General features: G+C 43.9%; 1 protein-coding gene across 3 annotated transcripts in view; it reads left to right on the top strand.

Moving 5' to 3' along the window:
• The window catches only part of HEXA (hexosaminidase subunit alpha), a 30,829-nt gene that overhangs the window by 7,281 nt on the left and 9,932 nt on the right, over positions 1 to 13,616 (top strand). The window contains exons 1-2 of one of the 3 annotated variants that reach the window (XM_020894286.2): positions 6,900 to 6,990; positions 12,794 to 12,886. In XM_020894286.2, the coding sequence (XP_020749945.1) occupies positions 12,826 to 12,886 (61 nt within the window). In that variant the 5' untranslated portion in view covers positions 6,900 to 6,990; positions 12,794 to 12,825. Of the gene's footprint in view, positions 1 to 6,899; positions 6,991 to 10,567; positions 10,743 to 12,793; positions 12,887 to 13,616 lie in introns of those variants that run through there. The other 2 variants (XM_020894287.2, XM_020894284.2) reach the window with 2 other exon arrangements.

The raw sequence follows: 13,616 nt of genomic DNA, 5'->3' as shown, positions 1-13,616 counted from the left end.
CATTGTTTGCAGATTCCAGTAGTATTTCTAGTTGGCTTCCCCCCCTTCCATTCATCCTTAATACAAGCAGTATTTATTAAGCAACTATAATTGTTATTAGCACTGGTCCAAAGAATATTAATGAGCTGCCTATGTCCTTAAAGAATTTACAGGCTCATACTACAAAGCTACAGTAATCAAAACAGTATGGTACTGGCACAAAAACAAACACATAGATAAGTGGAACAGGATAGACAGCCCAGAAATAGGCTGGTACACTATGGTCAATTAATCTGTGACAAAGGAGGCAAGAATATACAATGGAGAAAAGACAATCTTTTCAGCAAGTGGTGCTGGGAAAACTGCACAGCTCCATGTAAAAGAATGAAGTTAGAGTATTCTCTAATGCCATATACAAAATGAACTCAAAATGAATGAAAGACCTAAATGTAACACTAGATACTACTGAATGGGAGAAAATATTTGCAAATAATATGACTGAGAAGGGATTAATCTCCAATATATATAAACAGTTCATACAACTTAATATCAAGAAAATACCCAATTAAAATGTGGTTGAAAGAAATTAATAGCCATTTTTCCAAAGCAGAAATGCAGCCAACAGGAATGTGAAAAGATGTTCAGTATTGCTAATTATCAGGGAAATGCAAATCAAAACCATAATGAGGTATTACCTCACACCTGTCAGGATGGCCATCATCAAAAAGAACACAAATAACATCCGTGAGGATGTAGAGAAAAAGGAACCCTCCTACGCTGTTGGTAGGAATGTAAATTGGTGCAGCCACTGTGGAAAACAGAGTGGAGGTTTCTCAAAAAACTAAAAATAGAGTTACCGTATGACCCAGCTGTTCCACTTCTGGCTAAACATATGAAAAAAAACAAACACATTAATTAGAAAAGAGATTAATACATGCACCCCAGTGTTCACAGCATTATTTGCAATTGCTGAGATATGAAAACACCCTAAGTGTCCATCAACAGATGAATGGCTAAAGAAGATGTGTGTGTACACACACATATGCACACAATGGAATACTGTTCAGCCATACAAAATTCATACAAAAATTTTGTGATTAGCAGCAACATAGATGGACTTGGAGGGCATAATGCTCAAACAGAGAAAGACAAGTAACTCTATGATATCACTTATATGCAGAATCTAAAAAATACAACAAACTAGTGAATACAACAAAAAAGAAACAGACTCACAGAATGTAGAACAAACTAGTGGTTACCAGTTGGGGGGAGGAGGGGCAATATAGGGGTGGGGGAGTGGGTGGTACAAACTGTTGGGTGTAAGATAGGCTCAAAGGTGTAAGTACAATGTAGGGAATGTAGCCAGTATTTTGTAATAATCTTAAATGGAAAGTAACCTTTAAAAGTTGTATAAAATTTTAAAATGAATTTTTTAGAATACTTAAGAATTTACAGTCTTGAAATGGACAGACATACAGTAAAGTGTGATTTTTGCTAATAACTGAAGTACAGGTGCTTTGGAAACACCTGATGTGTGTGTGTGTGCATGTGCACGTGCATAGGGGGTACATGTTGAGAAGACTTCCAATAAGAGCTGTCTAATGAGATCTGAAAGGAGCTGATGGAGGTGGAGTTAGTAATCTACACAGAAAGAAATACATGTAGGAAAGGCCTTTAGGAAAGAAGCTTTCATGACATATTTAAGAAACTCAAGTTCAGTGATGTCAGTATGAAGCACACAGCTACAGGGTGAATCAGCAAGTTTTGAAGCTAAAGAGGTGGTAGATGCAAGGTCATGGAATGACCTGGTGAGCCCTGATAGAGAACATGAACTTTATCCTAAGGTCAAGGAAGGCCAATAAAGGCCATTAAACAGGATAAGTGATGTAAACTAAACTACCTGCATTGGGGATTGGTGGGGAATGGGACTAGAGGCAGGAAACCCACTTAAAAGACTCTTAACAGTGGTCTAGATAAGAGATAAAAGTGGCTGAAGTGGGTTGACAGCTGTGCAGACAGAGAAAACTAGAAAGACTGAAGAAAAATTTAGGAAGTAGATGTCCTTTGACAATTAAATGGATAAAGAAAATGTGGTACATTTACACAATGGAATATTACTCAGCCGTAAAAAGGAATGAAATAGTACCATTTGCTGCAACATGGATGGACCCAGAGATTGTCATACTAAGTGAAGTAAATCAGACAGAAAAGACAAATATCATATGATATCACTTAGGTGTAAAATTCTAAAAAAGTGATACAAATTAACTTATCTACAAAACAGAAACAGACTCACAAACTTAGGGTTACCAAAGGGAAAGGTGGGAGAGAGGGATAAATTAGGAGGTTGGAATTAACATATACATACTACTATATAAAATAGATTAACAACAAGGAATTAACTGTTTAGTACAGGGAACTCTACTCAATACTCTGAACTTTATGGGAAAAGAATCTGAAAAAGAATAAATACATGCATATGGATAATCAAATCACTTTACTATTCACCTGAAACTAATGCAACATTGTCAATCAACTATACCCCAATATAAAGTTAAAAAATTTTTCAAAAGAAAAAAATTTTAGGAAGTGGAATGCTTGAAAAGTAGGGGTTTTGATGGAGAAGGGGGTGTGTGGATGACTCCAGATTTGCGATTTAGCAATTTAAATGTATTCAGCTGCCATTCACAAAGGTAGGGAAAATTGTAGGAGAGCAAGGGAAGGAGTGGAAAGAGAGACAGAGAGATTGATTAAGAGGTTGGAGGCAGACAGGAATGATGAAAAATGAGTTTGGTTTTGGACCTGTTGAGTTTGAGGTGCCGATTAGCTAGCAGACAGTTACCTGAATGGTGCTAAAGCTTGAGAGAATGAGTTGGAACATTTAGTCCTAAAGGTGACCATGAGAGGGTGTTGAGGAGGAAAAGGAGGATGTCATTGGATAACTGCTAAGCCAGAATGTGGGTTAGTTCTTCCTCTTGAGTCACCCAGGATTTGACAAGGTGAAATCACCTAGTCATCTAGGATTATGACTAGCTTTCAGACAGAGAGGAACACTGGAGACTGGAATCCAAAGTCTTAGCTAAATAAAGAAGTGACTAGGAAGTTGCAGAGTTTTGTGACAAGGAGAGGTTCAAGATTTTACAGCTGAGTGTCATGATTTCCAGAGGAGAGGTGGTTGTGGTTTTTTTACTTGATGGAAGAGGGTGGATGGCCTGGAAGCAGCCCCCATATGTCTATCCTAGGATGTGAGAAGGAGCTGCCTCTCAGAGCAAGTTGTAGGGAGAGGCAGGCTTCAGTAATGGGGGAAGTAGAAAAGGCTGCAGATGTTGGTAGTTGAATAACCATGGAATAAGGTTCCAGAGGGTTGGTAGGTGTGGATGATGTGTAGTACAGGTGACTTGGTGGAGGAGAGGAAATAGCCCTTACAGGAATGGGAGTGTGGGCCCATAAAGAGCAGAGGCATTTATGTATTGGGCAGAGTGACAAAAGAGGATAGCAGTACAACACGGTAGATTTCCATGACTATAAGATTGCCAAGGAGTTAAGTTCCAGAGATAAGCAAAAGTTCATGTCTATGTGTGTGTATGTATGAGAAATTAATATATGATAAAGGAAACATTTCTAATCAAAAGTGAAAAGATGTGTTAGTCAATAAATATTCTAGGATGACTGGTTGAAAGTTATCCATTTGGAAAATATTTTAATCTTTACCTCATTCCAAGCACAAAAGTAAATTCCAGGTGTGCTAAAGATCTTAAGATATGCTATCAAACTATTAGAAGGACTCAAAGGAACAATTCATTTAGTCCCAGGGTAGAAGAGGCATTTCTAAACAAGTCAATAAAGGAAACCATAAAGGACTAACAGATTTGACTACATACAAATTAAAGCAAAAGAACCCATAAGTTAGAAAATAAAGGACATAATGAGGCAAATATTTGTAACCTTAAAAGACAAGGTTAAAATCTAGAAAGAGCTCTGCAAATAAAGAAAATTAACTTTTAAAAAAATGCAAAGACAAATGAACTTATCTACAGAACAGAAATAGACTCACAGACAAAGAACAGACTTGTGGTTGCCGAGAGGGAGCGGAGAGGGAGAGGGATGGACCGGGAGTTTGGGGTTGGTGGATAAACAACAGGGTCTTACTGTACAGCTCAGGGAACTAGATCCAATCTCTTGGGATAAACCATAATGGAAAAGAACATTTTTAAAAGAATTATATGTGTGTGTGTGTGTGTGTAACTGAGTCACTCTGATATACAGTAGAAAGCAACTCTACTTCAATAAAAAAGTTTTTTGTTGGTAAAAAAGTACAAAGAATATGACCAGTAAATACAAGGCAGAGCTGAAATTCAATGACTCTTACAGAAATACAGATTAAATACTGCTGTTTCTCTTTTGTCAATCAGACTGGCTCAGATGGAAAGGAATTGAGATGGTCTAGTTGTGGGCCCATGGATGTTGGTTCACATAAACCAGTACAGTAATTTGGAAGAGTAATTGGCAGTGTCAAAACTAAAAACTTGGACTTTCCTAGTGGTGAAGAATCTGTCTACCAATGCAGGGGACACAAGTTCAATCCCTGGTCTGGGAAGATCCCACATGCTGCGGGGATCATATGCTCAGATGCCACAACCACTGAGCCAGCATGCTGCAACCCCTGAAGCCTGTGCACTCCAGAGCCCGTGCTCTGCAACAAAAGAAACCCCTGCAACGAGAAGCCCACGCACCACAACTAGAGAGTAACCTCCACTTTGCTGCAATTAGAGAAAGCCCATGTGCAGTAGCAAAGACCCAGTGCAGCCAAAAATGAATAAATGATAAAAGGAAAAAACACTTTCATATTTTTGGCCTAGCATTTCTACCTCTAGGAATTTTCCTACCAAAATCTCTCACAACTGCTTTAAAAAATAATATAGATATGAATATTTACTAGAGCATTGTTTATAATATTGAAAACCTAGAAGTAGTCCCAAATGTCCACAAAGAGGAAAGAAGTTAGTAATTTCAGCTTTTTAAAATTAAAGTATGTTTGGGAGTTCCCTGGTGGCTAATGGTTAGGATTTTGATTTCACTGCCACAGTCCCAAGTTGGGGAACTGAGATCCTGTAAGCTGCATGGCTTGGCCAAATGAAAAAAAAATTAAAGTATATCTCCAAAATGGAATTGCATTCAACACTTACAAACAATGATGTAGGTTTATATATACTGACATTAAAAGATCTGCAAATCATTTTGGTAAGTGGAAAAAAGTAACAAGCTAATACGTATTGGGCTCTCATTTTTGTTTTTAAAAGAAATCTATATAGTTAAAAAAACTGGGAAGTAGGCAAAATGATAACCAAAGTTATCTCTTAGGATCTAGAATTATAGGGAGATGTTTCAGTGGACGAGGGGAGTGAACAAGTACAGGTTAAGTTTGAAAAGTAGAGGAAAAAAGGAAACTTCTAACTACAGCTTTTACAAAAGACAGAAGGGAAAACATTCAGGATTCACCTATGGGCTAGACACATTGTACTTCAGAGTAGGTATTAGTAATCTATGGGGGGAAAAGAACTGCAGAACTCATGGGAGGCAGCACCATGGTCCAGACAGAATTCAGCCGCACCCAGGAGGGTCTCCAGGCCAGGGCAGGGGGATTCTCAGACTCCCACTTTACCAGGAGAAGAAGTTGGACAGGACGGCCTAACCTCTTCTCCTGGATGCACCACTGCTCTCGTATATCAGCAGCTGCCCAGCTTAGAATACCTTTTCCTTCTTGGTAGCTGGCAAACTCCAACTCAAGGTTCAAAGTCCTGCTCAGAGGTCCACTTCCAAGGTCAAGCCTTCCTCTCTGCCTCTAAAAGGAGGCAGCTATAATATCTACTGTAGCCTTAATCACACTGTTTTGTAACTGTTGTTTATATCTGTCTCTCCCACTAGACTGTGCACTCCTCAAGGGCAGGGACCAGGGCTTGTTTTTCCTTTTAAGCATCCCAGTACCTAGCACAGGTCCTGATGCACAGTAAGTGCTCCGTATATCCTTGTTGGAATGAGTGAGAAATGAATGATTGCAAGGGCTCTCATTAGGTCAAGGGTGGGGAGAGGACGCCTGGATGCCATGCATATAAAGGTGGGTGGGAGAGGGAGAACCAGCACCGGCCCCATCAAGGAGAGCGCGGGACTGCTGGGCAGGGTAGACTTGAATGAGTGGGATGTGCCAGAGACGGGGTTGACTTCCCTAGTTTTCACTCCAGAAGCCAAAACACATGCCACTGTATTACCAAAGCGAGTGGCATTTCTTCATGCTGCTAAGATTCTGTGAATTAAACACATTGCTGTGATGGAAATGTTTTGATTCAGGGAGGAGCAGTGTGGGTCGAGGGACAGGCTGTTATGCACTGAGGTAAAGACATGGGTTCCAGATATCTGTTGCAGGAAGGAGTACTGCCTTCCAGAGAAGTAGAGAGACCCAAATCTTTGGATTTCAGAGCAGTATCTGAAAAGGTACTTTCTGGGCGACTGGGTGTCTTTTTGCTATTCACCACCTGAATCCCACTTCCTAAATGGCGCTAGTGGTAAAGAACCCGCCTGCCAATGCAGGAGACACAAGAGACACAGGTTCAGTCCCTGGGTTGGGAAGATCTGGAGAAGGGAATGGCAACCCACTCCAGTATTCTTGCTTGGAGAATCCCATGGACAGAAGAGCCTGGGGGGCTACAGTCCATGGGGTTGCAAAGAGTCAGACACAACTGAGCATACACAGCATGGCAACCGAATCTTAGATCTTCAGAAATGCTAGGTTTGGGGGTATAAAAGTAATCTCTATGTGAACTGTTTGCCATTTATACCTGACTATTGTGTAGCAAATCATTATGCATACATAGAATTAAATATGCATTTAAAAAATTCTAGCATCATTCATTTTTTCTTTTCAGCAAACATTTATTGAATGACTACCGTGTGTCAGGCACTGGGAATACAAAGACACTGAGATTGGTCCCTGCTGTTGAGGAACTCAGAGCCTTGGTGAGGAGACAGACAAATAAACAGCATATATTAAGATACCTGTTATGAGAAATGTATGTATATGTTGCTTCATGATCATATAGGAAGGTCTGCTAGGAAAGGGGAGGGGACTGACAAAGTTTTACAGAAGGAAAACCAGAGCTGTTTCTTAATCAGGTGAGATATGGAGGCAATGCAAAGTTTGTTTCAATTGGAGGAAACGATACATGCAAAGAAAAAGAGTGAGAAAATATAGCACTTCCAGGGGTCTGTAAAGAGTTCATTGTGCTCCTGGGAGAGTTCCCAAATAGGAGCAGAGAAAGACAAGTTTGTATAATCATTTAGCAAATGCTGCACTTTATCCTGAAAGCTGTGGGGAACCACTGTAGGATTTTGAGCTGAGATTGTCATAATCTAATTTTCATATAAAAGATCACAAAGGATAGTTGATTGACATGGTATATAAATGGAGGCAGGGAGAGCAACTTGGGAGATTTTTTTATAATCTAGGTGAAAATTCACATGACGCTGAATTAAGGTATTAACCCAATGGGAGTGGGAAGATGGTGATGAGGTCAAGAGCCACTATCAACTTTGTAGTTACAACAGTTAGATCTTTCTTTTATTATTATTACTTGGCTGCACTGGGTCCTCTTTGCAGCACTTGGGCTTCTCTAGTTGTGGCGCGCAGGCTCTAGAACATGTGGGCTCAATAGTTGTGGTACGTGGGCTTAGTTGCAGTATATGGAATCTTAGTTCCCCAACCAGGGATTGAATCCGGGCCCCTTACAATGGGAATGTGGAATCTTATCCACTAGACCACCAGGGTCCCTCTTATTAGTCTATATAATCTTAGTGCTTGGGCTTCCCTAGGGGCTTAGTGGTAAAGAATCCACCTGCCAGTGCAGGAGTTTGATTCCTGGGTCGAGAAGATCCCCTGGAGAAAGAGATGGCAACACATTCCAGTATTCTTGCCTGGGAAATCCCATGGACAGAGGAGCCTGGTGGGCTATGGTCTGTGGGGTCACAAAAGAGTGGGACACGACTGAGCAACCAAACAACAACAACAACAGATCTTAGTGCTTAGCACAAGATTTGCCACATACTAGACAATCAATAAGTATACATGAATGATCTTTTGATCTGCTCAGAAAGATAGGAGGAGGAGGAGGTTTCTGGTTTGGGTGATTCGATAGATGGTGCTATTATCAAATTGTGAGAGAAGGTTAGCCAGGAAGATTAATACAGAGTTAGTTCAGTTCTGCGTTTAAGTTTTGAAGTGCTTTTGAGACATTTGAGTGGAGGTGTATGAGTCTAGAGCTCCAGAAGGAAAGGTAGATTTAAGAGTCATCAGTCACCCTGGGAGTGGATGACATTGTCCCGAGAGAGTGTAAAATGAGGAAAAAAAGAGAAGTCTGGAAGCCTGGGGACACTGGCATGTAGGGGAGGATGAAGGAAAAGGAAAACAAGGAAGCACGTTCGAGGCCTTAGAAGGAAAACCAAGACAGAAAGCATCCCTTAAGCTAAGGGAGTTTAGTTTCAAGAAGGTCGGGGCTGTCTGATGCTGCCGAGAGGGCCGGAAGCGAGTGTCAGTAGAATGCAGCGTCTCTAAAGCAGGGGTTTTGTCTGGTTCGATTGCTCTTGTATCCCCAGCACTTAGGACAGCCTGGCACATAGTAAGTGCTCAATAAATTAACTGATGAATGAATGAACTGAAAAACCCCTTGCATTTAGTTGCAGAACCACAGGTCCTTGGTGAAGGTATTTTCCCAGGAGTGATGGTGAAGGAAGCTAGGTTATAGTGGACTGAGGAGCTGAGAGGATGTCAGAAAGCGGCTACAAAGAGAGGACTGTGCATGCATCTCCTCTTATGTGCCATGCACTGAGCTAAGCACTTTACATGCATTAACTCATTTAACCTTCTCAACAGCCCCACAGGCTAGATACTGTTATGGTCACCAGATGAGGAACCTACATCTCAGAGGGAAAAATAACTTGCTCAGGGTCCCACAGCTAGAAAGTGTCAGCCAAGATTTGAACCCAGATCTGTCTGACTTTGAAATTTAGCACTGAACTGCTCAGCCTACATTTCCTATAGAGTTTCTTTGTGACCAGAAGGAGAGAGAAAGAGACTCTTTGGGATGAGTTGAGACCAGGAAAACGTGCAAATATTTTAATGCTGATGGGAGAGAATTGCAAAAAGAAATAATTTGAAGACCTGGGGGAAAAGGGAACTAATTTATACAGAGGAGTCTGGGGAGAGTTGCAGACCACAGGTAAAAGGAAGCCCCTTCCACTGAGGTAGGAAGAGGAGAAGGCCAGGTGTGTGTTGTAGGTATTTTTGTCAGGGAGGAGAGGGGAAGGTGGAGGTGGGCAGAGTTCCCTTCTGGTTTTCTGCTGAGATTAAAGCAAGTGGTAATCCGATTATGGACTTGAAGAAATGGTACAAGTCTGAAATAGCTGTTGCAGAGACTAGGAAAAAGCAGTGGTGGTGGCGATTTTCAGGACGGCATCAAGGGCCCAGGCAAGATGAGAGACCAGGATTAGGTGCACCAAAGGCAGATGTTCAATTGATCCAGGTTGAGGGTTTTGCCCCCTGCATGCAACGGAAGGAAGCGATGGACTGTTGAGAGTATTGGCTTGATGGTGTTGGAGGTGCCCCCATCTTGGGCGACAGGAAGGAAGTGAAGACGGCAGAGGATGGAGAACAGAAACGAAATGGAAGGGTCATAGTACTGGGATCCGCACAAGCGCAAACAGCGGGATTTGGGTGGTAAAACGGTCTCAGGTTTCCCTGTTCTCAAGGGTTCCACCTCCAGACCTGACCTGTGATGAATAAGGCAAAATTATGCTAAAAAGAGAGGGATAAGGAGAGAAAATTAACAGTGGCTCTCCTGTCAGAGAAGAAGAGGGGTGCTGAAGATAACTTTTTTTCTATAAACAATTCTGGGCTGTTTGCCATTTTTTTCCTTTTCTATTTTGGCTGCACCAGGTGGCATGTGGGATCTCAGTTCCCCAACCAGGGGTCAAATCTGCGTCCCTCGCGTTGGAAGCATGGATTCTTAATCACTGGACTTCCAGGGAAGTTCTTGAATTTTTTTTAACTTGTAAAAAAAAAAAATACAGAGTTTTCATTGAACCTGGGAAAGAGCAGGCTTCCGTGAAAGCAGGGGGATGAGGGAGCAGTGGTCTGGAAGGGGACCCTGGGCTGTGTGGTTAGTCTGTGGAATCATGAGGTGTTGGCTCCGAGGAGGAGCAGCCAGTAAACAATGGTCCCACCCTGCCATTGTTTAACCGGGGAGGAAGTAGGAGCCACAAGACTCACTCAGCTTGACAGCAGCAAAACCGAGCCAGAACTAACCCCTCCTGATCTCCCAGCTCAGTGCTCTGTTTTCCATGCTGCTTCCTGAGCCCTGGAGGCTTCAGAATTTCCTGCTGTCCTGCCCAGGCCCATTGCAAGGGTGCCCGTGCAATTGCTGGTGAGCCGGCTGTTTGCCAGACCCTGCTTCCCACACCTCAGTCCCTCCCAGTGCAGGGGGTGTGGGTGTGTGTCGAGGCAGCTTGCCTGTCCCCTGCCTATTTCCTGTTCTCTTCAGAGTAGTGACTTGGAGGCGGAAACTACAATGATGGTCTCTATTTACATCCGTTTAAATGACCCAGCGTCCCTCCTGTTTTGCCAGCTCTCCCATCACCGCCTACTCCGGTCCTTCCTCCTCAGAGCTTGTTTAAGCAGCAGCCGTGACTCTGTGTCTCTTTAATCAGCCCAGACCCATGTGAGTCACTGACAGCACTTAAGACAGGGCTTCTTCACCATGAGATGGGTGGCCGGGGGCGGGGAGATGCGCCCTTAAATGAGGGGCCCCGTGTTCTAGGGGAAAAAGTCTTTCATTTTTGTCAGATCCTCAAAGGAGTCTGTGACTTTTCCCCTCTTAAAAGGCCAGGGATTTAGAGAATGAAGTGCAGGCATGTTTTAGAAAAACCAAAATATGATAACAGCAATTACATGTTCCCTTGTCTTCTCCGTAGGAGTTCAGATAAGCCTGGTGTTTGTGCAGCCTCTCTCGTCATCAGGATGGTGACTGTGGCAGTTGCATAAGGGAGCTGAGATTTCTCTGTTTGGTAGACTGAAGTCCAGAAGGTTAAGATGATAGCTTAGGACTCTTGCCCTCTTTGGCATGCCTGGCCTGGGTAGATGTGCAAATGAACTCTCCACACACTGATACTGAGACTCTGTGATGTGTAGGGTCTGGTGGGGACCAGGAGACGAGGAATGAGGCAGTAATGTAAGGAGGGTATTATAGTTCTCTTCATGCCTACCTCTCAGTGAGGTCCTCCTTGGTCTTTGGGATTTGTAGAGATGGCCCTGCACATTCTGTGTTGAGTGCGCTCTCTGCCCTGACAGTCTGGTTGTCCTTCTATGAGTCTTCAGGGTTTAGAATGAAGCTGTGAGTTGGCCTGTTCTAGAATAACCTCAAATTCTCTTCTGCCTCCAGGGTATAAGCAGGTGTTAGTGTGGGGCGACAGGGTATTTACCAGCAGGAGAAAGAATGTGTTTGCTCTTGATAGTAGGAAAGGACCCCCCAATTGACTTGCTTCTTGGCCAGCCTGAAAGCCAAGATGCAGCCTTGTGGTATAGTGAGCAGGAGATTAAGCAGGCTTCCTTTTGGTTCAAGGCTCTTGAGTTCTTTCTGCCTACAGATGGATAATGTTTGGGATTCCAATGTGGTTCTGAATCCTCTCTTCCTGCACTGTGCCAGACCATTCTACCCCTGACTTTGTAGTTTCATAGGAAGTCACGGATGTCATGGTGACAAAGGGGACAAATGTGGCTCCAGAAACAGAATAGAGGGAGTTCACCGAGGTTCATGCTTGGGGCGTGGTACAATCAGTACCACCCTGAAGGTCATGGACAAGAACCAGTGGGAGGATGGGAAGAGACTGGCCATTTGTATTTTGGTTTGGTGCTTTTTTTTTCCTGTGTGGACTGGGATCTGTTGAACTATATTAGATAGTATGTTGTCTCCAACTGGTGGCTTTCCACTGTTGGGCAGAAGTATGCCTTGGACAGGGAGCCTGTTTGGGAAGAGGAAGGAAGGAAACAGGATGGTCTGGTGGCCACGTACCTTTGCTGGAGCGCCAGCTAGGCCATCTGAGGCCTCCTGCACAGCAGACCTCCTATCACCGAGTTCATTTGCTCACATCAGCTCCTAACCTGTTACAAAGCTGGATGCCTTCATCTGGAGCCCTCCAGAACAGTACTCTGACTTCAAGTGCCAGTCTGCAGTGAGATGAGAAGCATATTCACCAGAATGTAAAACTGTTCCCTTCATCAAGAAAACCTTGTTACAAGAAACTGTTAGCACTAAACCGTGTTTGCTCGGACATAACTGAATTACACTCTGGAGTCATATAAGCTTCCTATCCGGTGACCAACTAGTAACACCACTGGCACATCAGCTAATCTGCAGATCACACTTTGACTAGCAATACTCCAGAGCCACCTCTAGTTCAGAAGCAGTTGTTGAGGTCTTGGAACCTCTGCAAGCCGGAAACAGAGAGCCCTGGTTGCAAAGAGCTGCTGGCAGGTCCATCATGCAAGGGCCAGGGTGGGTGACTGCGGGGAGGGGAACACAACCCAAGAGACAAGTCAAACAGGTGACTAGGCGGCACCTGTGCCAAGGGCAGCTGTCCGCCCCCCTTTCTCTCTTACCACCGACACAAACTGAAAGAACTAGAGTTGGGGACCCTCCTGTAGGGCCTTGGTTTTGCCTGATGTTTCTGGCGGTGAGTCAGCCACACTGAGTTTATTATCCTGTCCTTGCAGAAAAACGGCATACGTCAGAGAAGAATTCATTGATGGTCCTTGTCGTCACTCCTGGATGTGACCAGTTTCCTTCTTTGGGGTCTGTAGAGAACTGTAAGTACCACTTCGTTCCTTGTTCTAGAAGCCAGCACTTGTCTGGAGCTATAACTCCAGATGGCCTGGCCTCAGTTGCAGATGCTAGGCCTGGAGCCCTCCACGAGGGTGGGGGGCAGGGGTCGCCAAGTGCCCAGAGCCCTCAAAGGAGAGTTTTTCCTATGCACTCTAACCAGCGTCTGAAGGTTGGCCGTGAACATCACACTGGCTAGTCACTGAGGCCCACAGGACACCTGCCTTCTGGACTGAATATAATCCCACTGGCATTTTAGGAACTTATGCCCTTTGTTGGTTTTTCTCTTAGAGACCCTACACTAGAGAGAGGAGGAGTTTTTGGCCGTTTGAACTGAGATGACGCCAAGTCATTGGTCCTGTGGCTGCCCTGAGCAGCAGCATCTGGGGACATCTCAGTGTACAAAGTGAACATTCAGGTCTTGGCTTCTTCCTCACATTGCTGAGGAAGTAGCTGAGGCTTGGAGACAAAGGGAGAGGGGGGTGACTTCAAAGGCTCTGGGAACATTGTAACCTGGACTCACCCCTCCAAGCATCCCTTTCCCCTTTGTCCTTTGACTGGAGCCTGGCCGGAATCCATGTTTCTGGTGGGGAAACGGACCCACAGGGCGGGGGGTGCTTTGCAGAGGATTCCAGGCCAGCCTGCCCCTCCTTACACACCATTTTCTGGAGCCTTGGAGCCACTGGGTGACCACCCTCCCACTCTGGCCCCAGGCCT

Source organism: Odocoileus virginianus, chromosome 6, assembly GCF_023699985.2.
Source record: "Odocoileus virginianus isolate 20LAN1187 ecotype Illinois chromosome 6, Ovbor_1.2, whole genome shotgun sequence".
Taxonomy (NCBI): Eukaryota; Metazoa; Chordata; class Mammalia; order Artiodactyla; family Cervidae; genus Odocoileus; species Odocoileus virginianus.
The sequence above is the reverse complement of the archived record's forward strand: the minus strand, read 5'-3'. Positions and strand labels throughout refer to the sequence as shown.